Source organism: Leptosomus discolor, chromosome 1 (genome assembly GCF_034619465.1).
Source record: "Leptosomus discolor isolate bLepDis1 chromosome 1, bLepDis1.hap2, whole genome shotgun sequence".
Taxonomy (NCBI): Eukaryota; Metazoa; Chordata; class Aves; order Leptosomiformes; family Leptosomidae; genus Leptosomus; species Leptosomus discolor.
In genome coordinates, this window is record NC_141391.1 from 217,331,925 (window position 1) to 217,353,687 (window position 21,763).

The window sequence follows — 21,763 nt, forward strand, 5'->3', positions numbered from 1 at the left end:
AACCCCGTGATCGCTCACTTTTATATATACACGAGGGAGGGGAAAAGCGTTTCCATAGAGAGAAAAAATACCACAGCCCTCTTAATAACAATAAAAGAAAAGCGAGGGTGCAGAAGTTCAGGGGAACGTGCCTGATGCCTCTCTCCTCGGAGTGAGACCGCAGCAACCCCTTCCCATCCCGACCACCGAGGACTACCAGGTGAGTGCCTGGATTTCATTTATTAACCAGCAGCCGGCTTCATTTGCACAAACTTTAAATATTTCAGTGCTTTCCTTTTCCAGATTCCACATTTCTCTGCAAGAAAGAAAAGCAGGATAGGGAAAAGCAGTTCAAAATACTGTGTTAGGAGACTCCCCCACCCTCCCTGCTAAGCAAAGAAATTTATTTTTTATTATTACAACAATTTTGGGAGGCTGATCAGCATGAGAAGGGTTTGGAAATTTTGGGAAATCGAAAAGTAGGGATGTAAATCACTGCTGTGGTTAAAGGGATGGGGAGGGGAGGAGAGCACAACCCCATCCCCACTGGCTCAGGTTGAATTTTGGAGCCCCGGGAATCAGCATCGTCAGGAGAGATTCGTTAGGGAAGTGGAGGCGGCATCAGGCAGAAAGAGTTTGGAAAGTCTAGAGGTCTCATGCCCAGTATTATTTTATTCCAGACTTACTTTTTGACGGGGAAAAAAAATTAGCTTAATCCAGTGCCTCTGCTGCCGAGGTGATAACCAGCAAATAGCTTTGCCCCCAGTTTGCAGAGCTGCCTTGCTGGAGCGATGGACTTCTCTCTTTTAAAGCCGAGAGGCAGATCTTCAGCTGTTACAAATGGTCCTGCCGTGGCTGTTGCCCCATCTCAATATAATGCCTATAAATTGCTCACAGACATCCCAGCAATTTCCACCAGCAGGAATGGCACCCACAGGTCACCCTCCGGCAGTGGCAGATTTAACTCTGACTTCTTCAGATCCTCTGCAGGTGGTTTTTCTTCTTTTCCTGCTTTTTTTTTTTTTTTTTTTTTTTTTTTTTTTAGGGGGGAAGAAACCCAATTCCAGCTTGCTTGCTGGTCCGAAAAAACTTTCTGTCATGCCTGGGCACAAAAAAATATGCAAAAAAAACCCCACCCCAAAATACCAGCTCGTTCTCTCCAGCCAGCACAGCTGGCTGCTGCGTTTTTTTGCTGCTTTGCCTTGATTTTTGCTCTTTTTGCCAGGATATCCACAGCAGAGGACAGGGAAAACCAGGCACTGGGTCAGCCACATTTTCCCCGTGTTCTGCCTTTCCCCTCGCTCGGCTGAGGTCCCCAAAGAGTTTTTGCTAAACAGAAGGAGCCCGAGCCAGCGACGGGGCCGAGCCACTCATTTCAGTCACGAAATAGCTGTCGGGGAGAGGCAAAGTGAAGATGCTGCTCCGTGACTCCGGAGAGGGCAGGGGCAGCTCAAACCAGCTCAGTTCTCTCCCAGCAGCCATGTGAGGGCTTTCAAAGACGTTCCCATTCTCCACCCAGCAGCTCGGGGCCAAACAGTGTCCCCAGGAGAGCAGGGGCTGCAGCCAGGGGTGAGAAATTTAGCCATTTCTAAATTCATGCCCCGAGCCCCCCAACCTGCTAGTAGCGGCTGCAAGGAGCTTCTTGGGGCCATGGAGAGGGGGAGGGAGCTGCTTCATCTGGGGCTGAAATGCGGCTGCAAAGAGGGAGGGTTTGCGTTGGGAGAAAGATCTTCATCCTGTTAAGATTTTTGCGAGGAAAAAACCTAAAAATCAGGATTTAAATGTCTGATTTGGGGCTGGAGGAAGGAGGGTGTCAGGCCCTTGCATGGAGGTTGTGTGCCTGGGAAGGGGTTTTCTCCCCCGTCCTACTGCGACGGCTTTGCCGGTGCTGCCCTGGGTCGTGCCGTGGCTGCTGCTCGTCCTTCCTCTCGCGGCTGGATGCGGGGTGGCGGGAAGGGGACAAGTTCTTCCCTGGGGGAGCTCTGTGGGGTGTTGTGCAGGGGAGAGCGAGGCGAAGAAGTGGAAGTCGAGCGACTCTCCCTCCAACCCCGCCTGTACCACCTGCCCCAATCGCCCCCCTCCACGGGACGGCGAAGGGCAGAGTCAAGGTGACCGAAGTTCCAGGGACCGCGGCTCAGTGGCGGAAGAGCGGGTTCCAGGGTGACAGCTCCTGGGGACGAGTGATTGGATTTGGTTTTGGGTCGGTGTGGGGACATGTCCCCCACCCAGTAGGCCATCGTGCAGCAAGGCACAGCCTCCATCCCCAGCGGTAGCCCCAAGACACGGACATCCATGGAGACTTGCGGGAGCCATCCTGCTCTGCAAGAGCTTCCCAGGGGCCTTCCCCCAGCCTCCTTGGCCCCTCCACGCTCCCATTCCCATGGGAGATACCTTAGCAGCTCACAGCCCTAAACCAGCAGTGAAACCCCAGCCCCAGGCAGGGTCCCACACCCCTGGGGACTGTCCCCCCCCACCAGCCAGAGCTTGCTATGAGATGTGTTTGCCACAAGATGGGGCCCGAAGATTGGGAATGTCAGGACAGCTCCAAGCACTTGGAGGGCTCTTGTGCCCTCGGGGCTGGCCCTGGGGACATTTGTCTGACCTCAACAGGGGCGAAGACCTCCACCGGGAGATCTCTTGTGGACTTTCTGAGTGATTGGTTGGTACACAGAGAGTTGGGTCACTTCCCAGAGAGGCAGGACTCAGACACCAGGGGATTTTGCAGAGCAGGAGGGTTATCCCGAGGTTTTCATCGCCTGCAAGACCCCAAAATGACTGTATTTCAAGCAGGGAGCGATGATGGTGTGCTGCAATTTTGGACGCGTCCCTAGGTCCCCAGGCAGAGCTGTCCACAGGAGGACTGCGCACCGAGTGTGCCATCAGGTGGGGCAGCCTATCCTACACCCAGGGTAGAGGAGGGTCTTGGGGATGGAGCCATGGGGCAACGGGCAACTCTGGAGCACCCAAGGCCAGGGCTGGAGAGGGGACATGGGGCCATCACACTGGACGGGTGGAAGATCAGCCCCCAACACTGGGGCTGACTGGCCCCTACTCTCCATGCCCTTTTCAGACAGAGTTGTGTGAGTGGGTAGACAGGCAATTTCTGGCTTCGAAGAGCACAGAAAGATCTCTGGTGGCTTCAGGCTCATCAGAGAGGAGCTGAAAGGAAAACCTGTCTTTACAGCAGCTGATGGTACCCACCGTTACTCCATGGAGGTATTAGCAAGGTGGAGAGGGCCGCATGGGGACTGCAACGAGATTGCCCCAGGCAAGAAGGTACCCACAGTAAAACCAGCTCTCCTGCAGCAGGTGGCTGTGTTTCAGTAAAGGGAAGGCCAAATCTTCCCCTTCCTGGAGGCTGCAGCCTTGCAAAGCACCTTAGACATCTCACCTCCCACCCAGCACCCCAAAACCAAAGGCTAAAGGGTTGCACCTTAGAGGAGGAGGCCCCAGGACAACTCATTCCCACCTGTCCTAACTGTTAGATGGAATAGGGAGACCTGGGAGGTGAAGCCAAGAGTGCAGAACCTCGGAGGGGAACCCAGGTCCGTGGAATGTGGGAGGATTTGGGAGTGACGATGTTCTGCCCTGGGCCCCACGGGAAGCCCGTGCCCACTTCTTCCCTCCCCTTGCTTTCTCCACCAGACAGGTCACCGCAATGCCCCACGCCAGGTTGCTGCTCCTCCTCGCCCTCCTCTGTGCCACCGAGACCAGCCGGGCTCTCCGCCTCTACAACACCGCCTCCATCTTCAGCTGCCTCAACGCGGCCCTCGCCGAAGCCCAGAAGAGCCAGCCGGAGGAAAACGCCGTCTTGGACAAGCGCAGCTTCGACTCCCCATCACCAGAGGAGGCATCTGAGGAGGAGGAGGGGGAGTTCGCAGTGGATGAAGAGATGGGGAAAAGGACGTTCCCGGGGGAAGGCCATTACAAATACGTCTCCCAGGCCCAGGTGAAGGGAAAGACGTACCAAAACCGGGCCAAGAGCGACCGCCGCACCAAGGTCACCCTCTCCCTCGACGTCCCCACCAACATCATGAACATCCTCTTCAACATCGCCAAAGCCAAGAACTTGCGGGCGAAGGCCGCCGCCAACGCGCACCTCATGGCCCAAATTGGGCGGCGGAAGTGACCCCACACTGGGCAGGGGGGGACTCGGAGCAGGGCTGGCTGTGTGGGGCCACCATCCGGCCCCAGTCTGCTGGTCAGAGGGGACTGAAGGCCGTGTATATCAGTGTTGTACATTTTTGACCCATAGAGCTACCTAACTTTCATATCTCTTCTTCTTCCTTCGCTTCTTCCCAATGTCCTCCATCCCTCCTCCTGGACATTTCCACACGTGGGGAAGAGGCTTGTGTCCGCAGCAGGGCAAGGGTACATGTTGCCTCGAGAAGGTCCCTAATTAAAGCTACAATCTCTTGAGTTTCCAATGCTTTGTTCTCCCATCACCTCCAGCAGGTGCTCGGTTGGGTCTGTCTAGGCCTGTAGCCTTTCCAAAACATCCCTCCAGCTCAACCTCACAGCCCTGTTCCCACCACGATCCAGATCCTACTCCCTCCCAAATCCCCATACGCAAGCTGTCCCTAAACCATCCCATGGCCTCAGGTGAGTTTGGACCCCAAAAGTTGCAAGTGCTTCCCCGGCTGCTCCTGACACACCCCATGGGGTCTGTCCACGTTGCCCAATCTACCCCTGACCACCTTTCTCTTGCTCTCCCTTTCCTGGTGGACCTCTGTACCAGTTTTGCAGCTGGTACAGCTTCAGCTACCCGTACACAGACCATGCCTGTTCACCCCACTCTTTTTCACCCTCCACTGAGCCCCAGCTCACCAAGTTCCTACCCCTTCACCTTGGAGTATTTATCCCTTCCTCTAAATCTCCCTTTCTCTTCATCCCCCAGCCCAGCTCCAAACTGAAACTGCACCCCTTGGCCTTCATCCCTGCGTTTAGCAGGTGTGGGAGGTGGAGAGAAATTTGGCCCAGGAGATGTTTGCCAAGAGCAGCAAAGCAGTTCCCACCAGCCCCATCCACGGCATGGCCGTGGGGAGCACTCCAGGTGGACATTGAGAGGGGACAGGTCTCTGGTTGAAGGGTTGGCAGATGGACCCACCAGCTACCTGCAGAGGCATGGCTGGAGGCATATCCTCGCTGTTCACTGGGCACCCAGAGGAGGCAACACAACCAAATTCAGCCCCAGCGACCCCATGCTCAGGTGGCCAGGGCTCCTAGCTGACCCGTAGCCTGGGGACTCAGGACCGAAATTCAGCTGAAGCCCAAAAAGCAAAACCAGGCCCTTCAGCATCCTACCCTCGTAGCCCACATCTCCAGCAGACACCACACCAACATACCCACAGCATCTCTGTGCAATGACCTCCTCCTGCCTCAGCCCCAAGTTAAGGTGGTGAGGTCATTCCTTGTTGTAATCTGCCATAGCCTTGGACTATATGGCCCTTTATGTACACTGTATATAGCTTTATACATTCTTATAGCCCAACAACCTACTGTGGTGGTTTGGCCCTGGCCAGATGCCACGTGCCCACCAAAGCCACTCTATCACTCTCACCCCCTCAGCTGGACAGGGGAGAGAAAATATGACAACAGGCATGTGGGTCAGATAACGACAGTTTAATGAAGCAAAAGCAAACCAAAATATCTTATTCTCACTTCCCATCAGCCAGGCGATGTCCAGCCACTTTCTGGGAAGTTGGGCTCCAGCATGCATAGCGGTTGCTCCGGATGACAAACATGAAACGAATGTCCCCCCCTTCTTCCTGTTTTCCCCGGCTTATATTGCTGAGCAGACGTCCTGTGGGATGGAATATCCCTTTGGTCAGTTTGGATCAGCTCTCCTGGCTGTATCCCCTCCCAAGATTTTACCCACCCCCAGCCTACTGGGGAAAGGTTGGGGAAACAGCCTTGGATGCTGGGTGAGCCCAGCTCAGCAGCAGTCAAAACACTGGTGTGTTATCCAGCTGCCACTGCACAGCACCTACATTACACCTACACATCCATCCCCCACTGGTATAGTGACCTCAGCAGGACGTAGTTGTTGTCACCATTTTACACCGAGGGAAACTGGGGTGCACGTGCCCGCTCACATCTGGTCAGGCAGATCAAGGTCAGACCCGGCCGGGTACCCGCCATCTCGTCCCATTTTGGGTTTGGACAGAGGTGTCCCCAGGCTGTCCAGACTCAGCCTTTCTGATGCACAGGGCTGTCTAGAGGAGGCTTGGCACAGCAAGGAGTGACAGAGGGATTGCTCAGAGACAAGGGAGTAATCATTGCTTCGAGCAGGAAGTTGAAGAGGCTTTCCCCTGTGCTGCCCAGTGAGCTCCAGTAAAGTATACTGGCCTAGGCTGGAAACAGGCTTTTCCCCACCGTCAGCTGCCGTGGGGACCTGCACCAGCCCTGGTTGGGGTCCTTTCGCAGCACCAGGTTAGACAAGGGGAACATCTCAGCCCTGTGGTAGTGTCTGGAGATCAAACGTCGCATCCCTGGGGCTCACACTGGGTCCTTCTTCTGTTCCCCTTCAGGGAAGGCCATTAATGTTGAAGAGACACCACGAGGGTGAATGAACCCAAGGTGTTTGCTGGCACCAGGCTGTGCTTACGCGTGCAAAGCTGAGACAGGGACAGCAGGTAACAGCTGATAACAAGTGATGGGGACAGCAGACATCCTTCCTCCCCAGCTGCATGCCTGCGGGAGAGTGTCACCCACACCCAGCACTGGCTTGGACAAACGCTTCCAAAATTAATCCTCCTTCTCAGCCTCTGTCTAGCAAGACCAGGGGTTGCTTGGATGGGGCTGACACATAGTTGGAGGAGACAGGTTTCCTGAGGAAGCTGCATGGCAAATAGAAGCACTGAAATCTCCATCAGCACCCACCTGCGTCTAGGAGCGTGCAGAGCCAAGGCCGCCGTGCCTGGGAAGGACAGTGCTGCTGTTTGGGGTGATACATGGAGTTTTGTAAAGGTCAGGTGAGGATTAGGTCTTTCCTGCCTTTTCATGCAGGGATGAAACCCAAACTCTCGGTATTGCACTCAAAAAGAGTGGTTTCTGCAGGTGCTGCAGGCTCGCTCTGGCCAACATATCCTTCTGCTTCCACTGCTGGGTCCCTTCCAGCCTCTTTGTAACCCTTCCCCCAAGCAGACAGGTCTTCCCTGGCCTCCGGGAACTCTCTCATCCTCCTTCTCCTCCTCCACGTGCGAACGCTCAAAAGCCTCCTTCACCCACATCAGAGCGAATCAGATGCTGCAGTGATTTAGGCAGCCCCCAAGGACAGCAGGTCTTGAACCCCATCCTGGGATCAAGGAGGCCCCACGCACATCTGGCTGAGGAAGGGATTCAGGCAGTGTAACCCAACGGACGTGGAGCAACTGGCCAGAAGGAGGCACCTACGTCCACATCCATGGGGGCTTGGCTGGAAAAACCAAGCTGGTTTCTGGCAGTGACCACAGGCAGAGTTTGCCCATGAACCTCAGGAGAGAGAGCACTGGGGACACGGTGGCCTTGCAGAGAGTGACATCAGGAGCTGAGCCCTAAGCAGGCAGGTGAGATGCACTTCAGGCTGCAGATACACCCAGAGGGAGCCATCCCTGGTGGCATGAAGGCCTTTTCCTGTGATATCCTGTCCTGCTTCTGGGACATCCCATCCTGCTCTTGGGATGTTCTCTCCCACTTCTGGGATGTCCAGCCCTGCTCCTGGGATGTCCAGCCCTGCTCTAAGCTGGGCCAGGCAGGGCTGTGACCAGCTTTCCCAGGAGCAGAGCCACCCCCAGCCACCCAGGAGCTCTGTGCTGTTGAGGATCACCCTCAACACAACTCATGACATGGACAGGAGCACATTAAGATGCAAAAGCCAACCCTGTTCTTCAGAGGGGGGTGAGAAACTGCCCCCAGTCTCAGACCCAACTCCATTGGCTGATGGATGGGCGCTTTTCTCTGCTCCTTGTACCTCTTGTGTTCTTTTTCTTTGTCTCATGGACCTTTGTCTTCCTGGTCATTTTCTGCAGGTTACAGCCCTGGGGCAGTCCTGTTTTCTGTCCTCCTTCTTGGCAGGTCCCAAAGCCTCCCACCAGATGCAAGAAGAGCGGGGGACAGAGGGTATCCCGCTCATGCCCAAGGCACTAGATCATGAGGTTTAGTAGCTCCCGTAGAGCCGATCCATATGTCTTAATCTAGATCAGATTTCAAAACTTGTGTTTCTGGCCTCTGGGACATCCTGTGTCAGTGAGTTTCTTCCTTCTGTGTATGCTGCATGGAAAATAAAACCCATGTGCATTTGCAGTGTGATGGCCTCATTGGTGCCTCTCAGTCCTGGCCTTCTGCCATGTACTGTCACCTCTCTCCATGGCTGTCCCAGGTCCTCCAGGGCATCCATCATCTCCGCATCACGTACCAGCCTCAGCATCTCCGATGAATTTTTGCCACCTAACAGCTGTTACCCCTATTTTAGAGAAGTCCCCTCTCCCAAGAGTGTGCCAGGAGTCCACAGGTCCTGCCCTCCCCTCTGGCTGTGGGACCCAGCTCCATGGGGCAGGCTGGGGAGAGCTTTGGTCTCTGCACTGTCCATGGCCTGGGGCCAGGGTGGGAGATGCTGCAAAAATCAGGCACTGCCGAGGTAGTGGGGTTGTGTTTGAGGAGCCCTGGAGTTGGGAGAGCCTGGCTTCCTTGTGACACCAGTGTTGGAGAAGCCATCCCAGCCCCATGACATCACCCCAAGGCAGGAACCCCAGCCTGCAACTCCTGTCAGTCCCCAGGACATTTAACAGACGTGCTGTCTGCACTTGGAAAAGGAGGATGGAAAGTAGAAAGCACATTTCCAGCCCTGACAATTGCAAAAAAGTCTTAAAAATGATCCTCATTCTTTAACTAAAGAAATAAATATATCCAGATAATCTTCCCCAAAAAACCCACTGAAAGCTCTTTTCCTGATTTCACAGAAAGGGCTGTTAGACATCATGGGGAAAGCAATGCTGAACAAATACTCAAAAGCCAAACAAACTCCAAATTCCCTTTGGAGGAGTCTGCAGGTGCAAGTCCTTCAAAGCACCTTAAATTCCCCACATGGCTCCCTCTCCAAGGCCAGAAACACCTGAACCCTTTGTCAGCAGGCACCTGAACGAGGAGGGAGCCTTTTAACAGAGAGCCCTGCTCTACCTGCTATAAAAGGCCCAAGAGGGAGGCAGGAAGGTTGTGCTCTCAGGGAGGAGGTTGTGATTGTGGTGAGGAGCTCAGGTGGTTCAGAGCCATGGTGAGTAGCTGTGGGGCTTGGGTTTGCTCTCTGGCAGCCACGGCTGGTTCTCCACAGCTCTGCTGGAGGGTGAAGCTGGAGGTAGCTTTTTTTGTTGTTTTTCACCTGGGGGAAGGTGTCTTGCCCTTGGTTGTGGGCTCGGGATCAACATTGAGAGCCTTGAAGAGGCTCCTAAGGGTGCAGAGCTTGTGCTTAGGGGTGTCCAGGGCTGGGTTGGTCTTGAAAGCTTGGTGTCCCCCCTGCCCTTCCTGGCCTGGGGAGGACTGCCCTGATAAAATGCCTTCAGACCTGCCTGTCTCCCTGCATGAAGTCACTTGGAAGGTCTCGCTGGTGGCACCTGAATCAAGGCTCAGCTCATGTTGCTGTGGGGCTGAGGCAGACCTGCAGCAGGGGAGGAAGGTCTCTCCTTGTGAAGACTGGCTCAATATCCCTGTTCTGGCCCTGCTGTGGAAGAACGTGGTTAAGGCTGTCCTGGGATTGCTTGTGTGGGAAGAGAAACGCAGTGGTGTCTGTGGGCTGGTGTGTTAGCTACCAGCACTCAGGTCTGGACCTTCTACTCTCATGTAGGGTGTTACTGCCCATTTTCTGTGCTTGGTAGGGGTCCTGTTGTGCCAGGCTCCTTACGAGAAGGTAATCTGAGAGTTGCTGTGCTGGCCCAGTGCCCTGCCCAGGCCACAGCTAAAGGCAGGCACTGGGGGCAGACTAAGCCTTTGGTAAGCCACTCTGACTTTCCATTCTTGTAGCTCAGGGCTTCCTGAAGGAGATGTAGGGCTTTTTTTTTTCCCCTAGTAAGCCTCAGTGGAAGTCTTCAGTCCAAAATCCCTCTTTCCACAGCCTCCTGTGTCAGCTCAACCACACTTTCTGCACAGGGACTCCTCCCTTTGGTTCAAGCCAAGAGCAGTTGCTCCATGGGACAGCCACTAGTCTTGTACGGAGAAGATGAAGAATTGGTCCCTACTTATCCTCAGTTGAGCCCTCTCTACTGTTTCCAGCCAGATGATCCTGTGTGGCTGTGTCTAGTCTAAATGGAGATGAGAAACTGCTCACAGACAAATCTTGAAGCCCAACAGCACAGGCTTCTCCTATCAGAGACAGGCAGAGGTCCTCTGCTGTTGCCCACCCAGGAAGGGAGCACAGGGGGGAGTGTTTGCACTGTTGTCTAAGCTGGCTGGGCTGAATCATTCCCTCCTCCCCAGCTGAGAGCACCGGGTGAGGTACCTGGGAAGGCTTTCTGTGCCCTGTCTTCTGCCCCAAGGCAGGATCAGCAGAGCAGAGGAGCAACCGTGAGCACTTGGACCTGGCAGCCATGTGTGCTGTAGGTTCAGCAGCTGAGCTTGCTGGCCTGCTCCTGGGAACAGGGCTGTTGAGCAACGTGCTGGGATGCAGAAGGAACCACTACAAGGCCCTAATCTCCACAGCAGCCTTGGTGGAAGACTGAAACCTCTCTCTGATGGGCTAATGCTCAGTTGTTGCATGTTCAGCAGCTTTTGGGTGCCTGCTAGGGAGAAAATGCTCTCCCTGCCACCAAGCTGGGCTGGTGCTCCTCATGTCCATAGGTTGTTGGCCACATGCTCTATAAAAAGACCCAGAAGTGCCAGCTTTAGTCTAACTTGCCAGCACAGGTTCCTTACCTCCTCTTCTCTCCCATCCCCATGCAGAGGGAGTGTATTTCTGTCCACGTTGGCCAGGCTGGTGTCCAGATGGGCAACTCCTGTTGGGAACTGTATTGCCTGGAGCATGGGATCGAGCCAGATGGCATCATCTCCTCCAGCACAACTTCAGGGCGAGCTGACTCTTCCTTTGGGACCTTCTTCAGTGAGACAGGATCAGGGAAGTATGTCCCCAGAGCAATATTTGTGGACCTGGAGCCCTCTGTCATTGGTAAGTCAGGGAAGGTCTCCAAACCTTTTTGAGGAGGCAAGGTGGGGGAAATACCTTCTCTGACCTAAAGTGTGGTGGTGGCGCCCATTTAAGCGGCTGTTGAGGCTGCCAGCTTCCATGTGAAACTACTTCTAAAATAGTGCAAGTAACTTGATAGACAGTGGATCTTGTGCCAGTGACACTCAGGAGATGTCAACTTCCTCCAGATGAGATCAAGACTGGGACCTACCGCACCCTCTTCCACCCGGAGCAGCTCATCAGTGGCAAAGAAGATGCTGCCAACAACTATGCTCGAGGCCACTACACCATTGGGAAGGAGATCATCGACTCTGTTGTTGACAGGGCTCGGAAAATGGTAACAACCCTGTGGAGGGTCTTGTGCGTTAACACTCTGGTTGCTGTGGCCTTGGCCATCAAAAGATGCAATGGTGGGCAGGGGAGGGTGGGCAAGCAGGTCTTGGTCAGCTAGACCATGCCCCATGCCAGTGCGACTTGGAACAACATGGTGGGATGCGTGTGGGTGATATGTATTGCTGGCTGAGACTTGAGGGGAAAAGAAAGGACTAAAGATGCCCCCGGCTGAAGCAGGAAAAGAAGTACCTGTGACTTAACTGTCCAGGCAAGATGATTTTCTCCTCATGGGGGTAGTGCCTGCTGTGTCAATCCTGATCCAACATCTCATCCTGACCGATGTCACAGCTCCACTTCTGGCTAGTGTCTCCCCTTAGACCTCTCCTCCCTTGGAGGATACTTGCCTCTGGGGTATAAGGTCTTGCCCATGCAGACCCCCAGCAGTGCAACAACACTAAGATATTCTTGATTTTTGGTGGAACCTCTTAGTGGCCTTCAGACTTTTGCTAATATTCTTTACTTACAGTTGCATGAGTCTCTACCTGACCCAATATGTCACTCTCACATGCCAGACCTTGGTTCCTGATAAAATGAGATAATTTAAAAGCAGCTGCATTTGCTGTGTCCAACAGAACTCACCTGTTAGGAGTGGAAGGTGTATTGAACTTAGTGGTTGAACACAGTACTTAAGACCAAGGAGACCAGAATAAGTGCAGTAACTTGGTCCTTCTGGCTATCTTCCCTGGTGCTACAGACTGACCAGTGCAGTGGCCTCCAAGGATTCCTGGTCTTCCACAGCTTTGGGGGAGGCACAGGCTCCGGGTTCACCTCCCTCCTCATGGAGAGGCTCTCCGTGGAGTACAGCAAGAAATCCAAGCTGGAGTTCTCTGTGTACCCAGCCCCACAGGTCTCCACAGCGGTGGTGGAGCCCTACAACTCCATCCTCACCACTCATACCACCCTGGAGCACTCAGACTGCTCCTTCATGGTGGACAACGAAGCCATCTATGACATCTGCAACCGCAACCTGGACATCGAGCGTCCCACCTACACCAACCTCAACAGGCTGATTGGGCAGATTGTCTCCTCCATCACCGCCTCCTTGAGATTTGATGGTGCTCTGAATGTTGACCTGACTGAGTTTCAGACCAACCTGGTGCCCTACCCACGGATACACTTCCCGCTCACCACCTATGCACCCATCATCTCGGCAGAGAAGGCCTACCACGAGCAGCTGTCGGTGCCAGAGATCACCAACGCTTGCTTTGAGTTCTCCAACCAGATGGTGAAGTGTGACCCGCGCCGTGGCAAGTACATGGCCTGCTGCCTGCTGTACCGGGGGGACGTGGTGCCCAAGGATGTGAACGCGGCCATTGCAGCCATTAAAACGCGCCGGTCAATCCAGTTTGTGGACTGGTGCCCCACGGGCTTCAAGGTGGGGATCAACTACCAGCCTCCCACGGTGGTGCCTGGGGGAGACCTGGCCAAGGTGCAGCGGGCTGTCTGCATGCTGAGCAACACCACGGCCATCGCGGAGGCGTGGGCCCGCCTGGACCACAAGTTTGACCTGATGTACGCCAAGCGAGCCTTTGTGCACTGGTACGTGGGGGAGGGCATGGAGGAGGGGGAGTTCTCGGAGGCCAGGGAGGACCTGGCTGCCCTGGAGAAGGATTATGAGGAGGTTGGAAGGGACTCAGCAGATGGAGAGGAGTATGATGAGGAATAATACTTTTGTCTGTGGGATGGCAGCTTGGAGGAAGGTTTTTGTAACCTAGTCTTGGAATTCCTTCCAGAGAAGGGAGTTGTGGGCTGGGTCTGAGGAAATATGACTTGGAAACCCTGCAGCTTCTCTAAAACCAACTCTTTGGTCAAGACTTGTGTATATAAACAAAGTTGACTGAATAAATAAATGGTGACCAGCAAAACACTTTCTCCTATCTTGATGTGCCACCAAACTGACTCGTGGTGGTGGCTGCAGGTGGGTTCCCATATTGCCTTGGTCACTGTAGTCCTACCCATAGGGCTTTCCTGTTTGTAGATGCTGGGGTGAGCCCTGTGAACTGGGGTGAGCGACAGCATGATGTGAGCCATCTGCCCCGGGGTTGAACTGCGGTGTTAAATTGAACACTGGGGTGATAGTCGCACTTTGGGCACTGGCTGCCCGTGGTCTGTCCATGTGCTGGAGCAGACAGCTGTGGGCTTTCCATAGTGCTCTCTGCTCCAAGGCTCAGCAAGGAGTGGGGCCAGGTTTCTCTGGTCCCCTGCTGCCATGCAGAGTCCTGCTAAAGCAATCCACGCCTGGCTCTGGCTGGAAGTCTAATTGGACTTGAGATGAGAATTCAAGTACTTCTGCTGTCTGTCAGTCCTGCAAAAGCACCCAAACCACGTTCTAGCTCAATCTTAGCTCAAAGCCAAGGAGGTCCTCTTTGTGCTGGGTAATGGCTGCTCCCCAGACATGATGCAAAAATCCCTACGCACAGCTAAGGAGCTGAAAAGAGGGTTTTAACTTGATCTCTGCAGGTTCCCTGGGCTGCAGCAGGTTTATTTCTCCACTGGGGGACTTTCCTCCCAGTAAGTGAGCCAAGAAAAGAAGCTGGCTGGGCTGTGGTGGGGAAGCTGGATCTGCAGTCAGGCTGTAATTGAAGGGCTGACAGTGTTGGCTCTGGGTTGCACTGGAGGAAAGTTTAAACAACCTGAAGCAAGGGTGGAGGAGGATGGTTATTATTAAAGCCTGACTCCGGTTGCCATTACTCAGCTGGGCTCCTGAGGGTGGCAATCTTCCAAGGTCAACAAGGTGGGAACTCCTGGGGCCTGTCTCACCTCCAGCTGCCCTCTGCCTGGGGGAGGAATGCTGCTTGGACTGGTGGAGCTGGCATGGTGATGACTGCAGAAGAGGGCATCCTCTGCCTCCTTTGGGCCTCCCAGGACCTCCAGATATGGCTTTATGTGCTGGGAAATGCCTCTCTGCAGAGGGCTGATGTAGACCCCAAAGTGATGCCCAAACCTGCTTCCAGAGTCGAAAACTGAGGGGGACAAAGCAGAAAGAAAGTAGCTCAGAAGGGCGCAATGCCAGCTCTGCCTTCCCCTCCTGGTACCTGGCCAGGAGGTGAGTGAGTCTTCCTTGATTTTTACTTTTCTCTTGTGGTGGGAGGAGCTTTTCTTCTGCTCAGCGCAGCTGTCCTGGGATCGGGGTCCTGTTTTGGGGTTCAGGGTCTGCCCTGCCGGTGGCCCGCTGGCAAAGCAGCTCATCTCACTGCCCATAGTGCAGGGCTGCAGGAGGGGGGGCACAGCAGCCAGAGTGGCCGTACCACCTCTGGTGGCCCGAGGTCACATCTAGACCATCTCATTTTATGACACCAGAAGGGCTTAATCTCCATGGATCTGTTGAACACTCTGCATTCTTGGAGTGTCAACCTCCTGTTTGCAAAAAGTACTATTTTTTTTTTTTTCTTTTTCTCATTTTAAATCTTCTGGGGTGCCTGATAGCTCCTGAATGCAGAGGTGTATGCTGTGAGCTGGTGCACAGCTCTTGCTCCTGTTGGGAGTGGAGGAAAAGTCCAGCTGTTGGTCAGGTTGGGGACAACATGCATCTCTGCAGCCACAGCATAGTCCTGCCCGCTGCCCTGAGAGCCTTGCAGCTCCATCAGGACACTTTTGTGAATGTTTGTGAGCTTCGGGCTCATCAGCTTGCGATGGCAACAGGATCCTTTCTATCACTTCTGTGTGCAATGGCTCTAAGCTGGGCCCAGAAGATGTATGTGAGGCAGATTGTCCCCCAGCCAGATGAAGACCATGTCCCCCTGTGCTGAACATCAAGCCCCCTAAGTGGCCTCATCACCACTGGCCCCAGGAGGACCAAGCACAACTTCCCCAGACACAGCTTTCAGCTTGCACCCGGCCATGGGATGGAAACAAGAGGCAGCAGGTGCTGCTGGATCAGGGCTGGAGAGCACCAAGGAAGAGGGAATGTGTCCAAGACCTTGTGAGAAGTCAGTGGCAGAGCTCTACGGACACCTTGAGCCTCCTCCCTGCAGGACAACGATGGACAAATCTGCCCTGACCCCTGTTGCAGTAATGAATGGTGGTGAATGGGTTGGAGCATCGTTGTGGAAACAGGGATCCTGAAGGCTGCTCCACCTCCTGCTGGTTAGTGGCCTTTTTTTTTTATTTTTTTTTAATTGATCAGCTTTGTTATTCCAGCACACAGGTAGGGAAAAATAAAGCTGAAGTGTATGCTGCTCTTGGGCACAAGTCTGTACCATCCGCTGCTCATGGAGATGGCAAAGCATCGCCTATGTCCCTTGAGCTGGAGATGGCAATGCCCCAAAAACCAAGGAATCCCTGCCCCCCCCCAAGGAAAATCCTTTTCTTCCCTCCCTTACTGCATTTGTGGGAGGGCAGGAGTGGGTCTATGCTGACAGACGTACGGGAGTAATTTATTTCAGTAACAAGCAATTACATCAGCCCCGGTGCTGATGACTTTCCAAGCTGCAGGAGCAGGTGGCTGTGCTCCTGCCCTTGCTCAGCCCCGTTGGCTTAGCTTGTGGCTCAAGGTAGGAGTGATGCTCACCCCACGTCCACTCCAGGCTGCTGTGACTCACATATTTGGGGGATTGAACCAGTGGCTTCCAGTCCCAGCTGTCTGCAGGGAATAGAGCCAGCAGGGAAAGCAGCAGCCCTCAAGACCATGCCTCGAAACTTCCCAGCACACTGCTCTGCGCACGGAGGCAGAAGTCATCTTTGCTCTTTCAAAAAGCAGCTTTGAGCCCTAGACAGTCTCATTCCTGGCAAATGGTGCAGTCGCCATTCCCCTGGGAGGGTTCTTGTCAGTGCAAGTGACATGTGGGGACAACCAACTGGAAACCCAGCAGGTGGGTGCGCCCTCTCCTCAGGAATGAGGGGGGTAAAAACTGACCACCTAGGGTAGATGAGAGAAGACTCCCTCAGCCCCAAGGTCTTAGGGCTGACCAGCTGTGGGGGTCTCCCCATGGGCTTCATCACCCTAGCAGAGCTGAAGATAAAGGAGAGGACCCATCAGATGAGGCAGGAGCTGGTTACCATCCCCAGAAGGACCAACCTCAGAGGGGAGTCTGGAGCTCAGCCTCCCCAAGAGCAATGGGACATGCCTAACACTTTAGCTCACAGCAGTGAGTTGAGCGCATAGGAGGCTTCAGCCCAACAGGGATCTTCCTAGTGGTCCATCTACTGCCCGTTTATGCTGTCAGCCCCCCAGATTTTTGGGCTAACCACAGCCAACAATGAGCTCTGGGCTGTTTCCACCTCCATCTCCCAGCTATAGGACACAGCAATGCCTCCCCCCCAGCCCTCTAAACATCCCTGGCCGTGCTTCCCAGTGCCATCACTTGAGGAACATCTCCAGCATCATCCCCCCCTCAGGAAAGAGGGCAGCTGTAGCTACAGGGCATGGAGGAGGTCTGGAGGGAAAGACTGACTCCATTTTGAGACAGAGCCCAGCACTAAAATAAAGGGTGGATGTGGGGCTAAGGTAAACAACAGCCACGAGCAGGGCACCCAGACGCTCACTGCAGCTTGGAGCCAGCCGTTCTGTCCCACAGGCTTACGAACACTCCCTCTCCATATCTTCCCAGGGGCATTTCATTGCTTTTTCCTCCTGAGTCATCCCCTCACATGGGCCTGGCTCACTTTCCCAGGACAAACTCCAACCCCAGGCAGATGATGCTGGTTTCACACTGAGCAAGACCCCAGCCCTGAGCTACAGCAATGCCCCAACCACCAGGACTTGGTCAGGCGATAAAAACAAAAAAAAAAAGCTTTACCAAAGACAGTGAGGAGGCAAAACTCCAGCAGAAAGATGCTCTTTACCCAGGCATCGCTCCTCATTATGGCACCGGTCAGACTGGGGAGTCCCTGCCTGGTCCCAGACACGCTTCCTCTGGGCTGCTCTTGGAGGTGAGAAGTGCAGCAGCCAGCTCCAGACAGACAAGTCCCTGCAGAACATGGGACACTTCCCTCACAGCAATAATTACAGTTGATGATCCTCACAGATGGCCTACTCCCTTATTAGCATTTCCTATTCTCCCCAAGACAACATCTGTGTAGTAGGGATCTCCCCTCACGAACACCTTGGTTAAATGCAAATAATTCAGAGCAGAAACAAAAAAAAAAGGATTTATTCAAATACAAAAGGACAGTTGCATAGAAGTGTACAGGTGCATTTCTAAATAAAAGGTGCTTTTACAGTAAAAGCCAGCGCAAGTGTTTTTCCTTTTCAGCCACAGCAGGCAGCTTGCCACATTCCCCTGGACTAGGAACCAGGTTCCTGTGCCTAGGCAGGATGCGTCCCCACCGCTAAGTCAAGCACCTATTCAGCTTCACTCATCAATAAACAGCAGTGTGATAAAGCTCGAGACACTCATGCTACAGAAGAGCACTATGAGCACATAGACTATGAAAGCAGAAAAGGTATAATATGTCAAACAGCAGCGCTGAGGTTCAGGGCAATCCTTTGGCACCTCCAGGCCCTCAGGACCAGTTTAGCCTGATGACAGGGGGTTTGTATTTCAGCTGAGGTTTGATTTCATTAAGAACAGATTGCAGTTTGTTAATACTCATCCTCATCAGCCTCATCTTCTTCTCCATCTGCTGAGTCCCTTCCAACCTCCTCATAATCCTTCTCCAGGGCAGCCAGGTCCTCCCTGGCCTCCGAGAACTCCCCCTCCTCCATGCCCTCCCCCACGTACCAGTGCACAAAGGCTCGCTTGGCATACATCAGGTCAAACTTGTGGTCCAGGCGGGCCCACGCCTCCGCGATGGCCGTGGTGTTGCTCAGCATGCAGACAGCCCGCTGCACCTTGGCCAGGTCTCCCCCAGGCACCACCGTGGGAGGCTGGTAGTTGATCCCCACCTTGAAGCCCGTGGGGCACCAGTCCACAAACTGGATCGACCGGCGCGTTTTAATGGCTGCAATGGCCGCGTTCACATCCTTGGGCACCACGTCCCCCCGGTACAGCAGGCAGCAGGCCATGTACTTGCCACGGCGCGGGTCACACTTCACCATCTGGTTGGAGAACTCAAAGCAAGCGTTGGTGATCTCTGGCACCGACAGCTGCTCGTGGTAGGCCTTCTCTGCCGAGATGATGGGTGCATAGGTGGTGAGCGGGAAGTGTATCCGTGGGTAGGGCACCAGGTTGGTCTGGAATTCAATCAGGTCAACATTCAGAGCACCATTAAATCTCAAGGAGGCGGTGACTGACGAGACAATCTGCCCAATCAGCCTGTTGAGGTTGGTGTAGGTGGGACGCTCGATGTCCAGGTTGCGGTTGCAGATGTCATAGATGGCTTCGTTGTCCACCATGAAGGAGCAGTCTGAGTGCTCCAGGGTGGTATGAGTGGTGAGGATGGAGTTGTAGGGCTCCACCACCGCTGTGGAGACCTGTGGGGCTGGGTACACAGAGAACTCCAGCTTGGATTTCTTGCTGTACTCCACGGAGAGCCTCTCCATGAGGAGGGAGGTGAACCCGGAGCCTGTGCCTCCCCCAAAGCTGTGGAAGACCAGGAATCCTTGGAGGCCACTGCACTGGTCCGCCTGCAGCAGAATAATATATATTTATCTCTCTCTGTTAAAGACTTCAATAATAATTCCAAAAAATACAGCAATAAATTCCGCTTGGAGCACTTACTGGCCTGAGTGCGCCCAAGGCCTTGAGTGGATTCACTCAGTATCTCACCCTACTGAGCATTTTAAGAATATATGTGTTAATTGCAGCATTTCCATGGAGCTACTACAGGTAGCTCTGTATGGTCAGGTGGAAACTCTTGTCAAATTGCCCCATTGTCACTACAATGCATACCTCAGCACCTGAGTGGGGATGGGAGATGTCTCCTAAGGGTCCAGGACCCACTTGCTATCTCAGAAACATTTCTTTGACAGGCATCTAAGTACATTATTACCATCCTGCTTCACTCCTATCAAATGTGGAGTTTGGTCTTTCCAGCCTGGCTACCAGTTGGCTATTTAGAACTAATATCTGCAATTGCACAACCAAGGTGTGGTTCTCCTGTGGTCAAAGGTCCTTCTCTTCTGCCTCTTATGTCTAGTGTTGTGCCATTTCATGCAGGTATGATATGCAATGACAGTTGCTTTTGGAGCAGATCTACAGGCTTAGATGGTCCCTTGCTTTACTGAGCCCCAAACCTAATCACAGCAGCAATAGCCCTTGGAGCTCACATAATGGGATTTTTCTTTTAAGACTTTTACCCCAAACCCAATGTTTAATTGTATTCTCATGATGTGTTATTTTAAGGGAAAGACTGTCTTTTCTCTTACCATTTTACGGATTCTGCTGAGGACAGTGTCGATGATCTCCTTCCCAATGGTGTAGTGGCCACGGGCATAGTTGTTGGCAGCATCTTCCTTGCCACTGATGAGCTGCTCTGGGTGGAAGAGCGCGTGGTAGGTCCCAGTCCTGATCTCATCTACACAAGGACAAGCAGTCATGGAGAGCAGCACACAGTTACAGGTCTAGACCTTAGTGTGACAGAGTGAAACACATAACAAACCTGCCAGGAGTCCATGCGAGATGGTGGTCATGGCATGGTTAGTTCAGACTGGGAATAATGGAAGGGGTAAGAATAACCCTGCCCAGGCTAATTCGTCAAGGTCCTGCTATACCTCCTCTATCTTTGCCCAGCAGCCACTTTGAGATCTTAATGTAATTTGGCTGAAAGAGTTAGGACGCTGCCCACATTTTCAACATTATTGTAGGATTATAGTTACCACATGCAGCTCGTGTTTCTGCTTGTTGCAAACCATCGTGAGATGGCTGGAAGCACTACCTCCATCCTCTGCTCTACAGCGCACTGAAGAGGAGACAGAGTGCCTCCAGTGTTGACATCTCTGCTAGATGTATCCGACCCAGCTTCAGGCATCTTATGAAGACAGGCATTAGGAGCAGTTTCTCTAGGCTCCATGCAGGCAGCGAGGTTGGAGACGGCTCCAGTGGGTATTTAAACTCACTGAGTCTTAATATTGGGTACGTTTCATACTCTACTGGCTTGCTCACTGAGTTTCCAATTTAGTGCCTTGATAAAGTGCCTAAAAATCAAGTGGAAACAAAACAAACATCTACATTCCTTCCATTAGATGAAATAATGAGTCACATATCCTAGATGGCAACATAGGAGCAAGCACCCAGGAGAAGCCTAGAAGGCAGAAGATGCAGGTGGTTGGAAGCCATTTCCACCAGTTCCTTGAACAAAAAAAAAAAAAATTTGTTTTCTAGGAAGGTACTCCAAATTCAAGTGCCACAATCAAAGCAAACCCCCCGAGATCATTAATGGAGCTGGAAGGAGAACTAGAAAGCTTGCAATAGCAAGACACCCAGTTTCCACAGAACCATGAAGTTTGTGGCACTCATCTGCCCAAAGTTGCTTCACATGTAGCATTAAGACCAGATACGCCTCGTCAGGTCATAGTATGGTATAATTCAGAGCCACTGAGGCTAATAAATCCATGCGACCTGCTGAGGATCCTGCTCAAGACACCAGATCCCTTAAAAGGAGGGATCAACTAAAGATAAGTCAGTGTAGTAACAGTAATGGGTTTGTCACTCCCAGATCCCTTTGGAAATGCAAACTGTCTCCTTCTGATGGCTGGAGACACGTTACTAGAGCAAAGGAGCGGGAGCTGCTGGGCAATATGGGCAGCAACACAAGCCCCAAGGAAAAAAATAAGGATCAGGAGTCATGGTTAAAGACACCACAACACCCAGCTGCCCCACTATTACCGATGACAGTGGGCTCCAAGTCTATGAACACTGCCCGGGGCACGTGCTTCCCAGACGCTGTCTCACAGAAGAAGGTCTCGAAAGAAGAATCCACTTGCTCGGGCTTCGGCTCCGCAGGTTTCACCTGCTTGGGGCCAGGAATGGTCCCGTCCGCCTGGATCCCGTGCTCAAGGCAGTACAGCTCCCAGCAGGCGTTGCCCATCTGCACGCCAGCCTGCCCAATGTGGATGGAAATGCACTCCCTCTGGAAGGGGAAACAGCTTGTTAAGGCAATTTTTAGGCATCCTATGACTTCGCACTAGCCCCCCCCCCACGGTCCTTGTTTGAGGATGATGAGGGAAACAGGCGGCTTCCGCCCACTGCTGGGAGTTGGAGGGAGGATCAAACCGCGATCTGCAGGGCAGCTGGACACATAGCCTCCCTAGGAAGGGCTCTCCCAGCCCAAGGGAGGAGGAAGGAAGGAGGTGATGGGCTTCGTGCTGAGGCAGGAAGCAGCTGAGCAGCGCTGGCTCCTCACTCAGTGCTCGGCTGGCCC

The 21,763-nt window shown here is 53.4% G+C and overlaps 3 protein-coding genes across 4 annotated transcripts; 2 read left to right on the plus strand and 1 right to left on the minus strand.

The window, feature by feature from the left end:
- The first annotated feature begins 3,637 nt into the window (after positions 1 to 3,637).
- UCN3 (urocortin 3) lies at positions 3,638 to 4,108 on the plus strand. Its single transcript, XM_009948580.2, has one exon. The coding sequence runs from the start codon at positions 3,638 to 3,640 to the stop codon at positions 4,106 to 4,108; it is 471 nt and encodes a 156-aa protein (XP_009946882.1).
- A 1,347-nt stretch (positions 4,109 to 5,455) lies between these two features.
- LOC104344450 (tubulin alpha-1C chain) lies at positions 5,456 to 13,187 on the plus strand. 2 transcript variants are annotated; one of them, XM_086481056.1, is made up of 4 exons: positions 5,456 to 5,485; positions 10,888 to 11,110; positions 11,317 to 11,465; positions 12,216 to 13,187. In XM_086481056.1, the coding sequence occupies exons 2-4, from the start codon at positions 10,930 to 10,932 to the stop codon at positions 13,185 to 13,187; spliced, it is 1,302 nt and encodes a 433-aa protein (XP_086337182.1). In that variant the 5' UTR covers positions 5,456 to 5,485; positions 10,888 to 10,929. The 2 variants fall into 2 exon arrangements, with proteins under 2 accessions (XP_086337182.1, XP_009946883.2); XM_009948581.2 differs by lacking the exon at positions 5,456 to 5,485 and having other exon boundaries at positions 10,882 to 11,110.
- Positions 13,188 to 18,044: 4,857 nt separating this feature from the next.
- On the minus strand, positions 18,045 to 21,430 carry LOC147416400 (tubulin alpha-1D chain-like). The gene is made up of 3 exons (XM_086481066.1): positions 21,229 to 21,430; positions 19,770 to 19,918; positions 18,045 to 19,028 (listed from the first exon to the last, which is right to left on the minus strand). Exons 1-3 carry the CDS (start codon positions 21,428 to 21,430, stop codon positions 18,045 to 18,047), a joined length of 1,335 nt encoding a protein of 444 aa, XP_086337192.1.
- Between the last annotated feature and the right edge of the window lie 333 nt (positions 21,431 to 21,763).

Bases quoted from the DNA above. Each gene is read 5' to 3' on its own strand.
- LOC104344450 (XM_009948581.2), top strand. From the start codon at position 10,882: ATGCAGAGGGAGTGTATTTCTGTCCACGTTGGCCAGGCTGGTGTCCAG. The intron at 11,111-11,316 runs GTAAGTCAGGGA...AACTTCCTCCAG, and splicing joins CCTGGAGCCCTCTGTCATTG to ATGAGATCAAGACTGGGACC. The intron at 11,466-12,215 runs GTAACAACCCTG...CTGGTGCTACAG, and splicing joins TTGACAGGGCTCGGAAAATG to ACTGACCAGTGCAGTGGCCT.
- UCN3 (XM_009948580.2), top strand. From the start codon at position 3,638: ATGCCCCACGCCAGGTTGCTGCTCCTCCTCGCCCTCCTCTGTGCCACC.
- LOC147416400 (XM_086481066.1), bottom strand. From the start codon at position 21,430: ATGGGCAACGCCTGCTGGGAGCTGTACTGCCTTGAGCACGGGATCCAG. The intron at 19,919-21,228 runs GTAATAGTGGGG...GTCCTTGTGTAG, and splicing joins CTTGGAGCCCACTGTCATCG to ATGAGATCAGGACTGGGACC. The intron at 19,029-19,769 runs GTAAGAGAAAAG...ATTCTGCTGCAG, and splicing joins TCAGCAGAATCCGTAAAATG to GCGGACCAGTGCAGTGGCCT.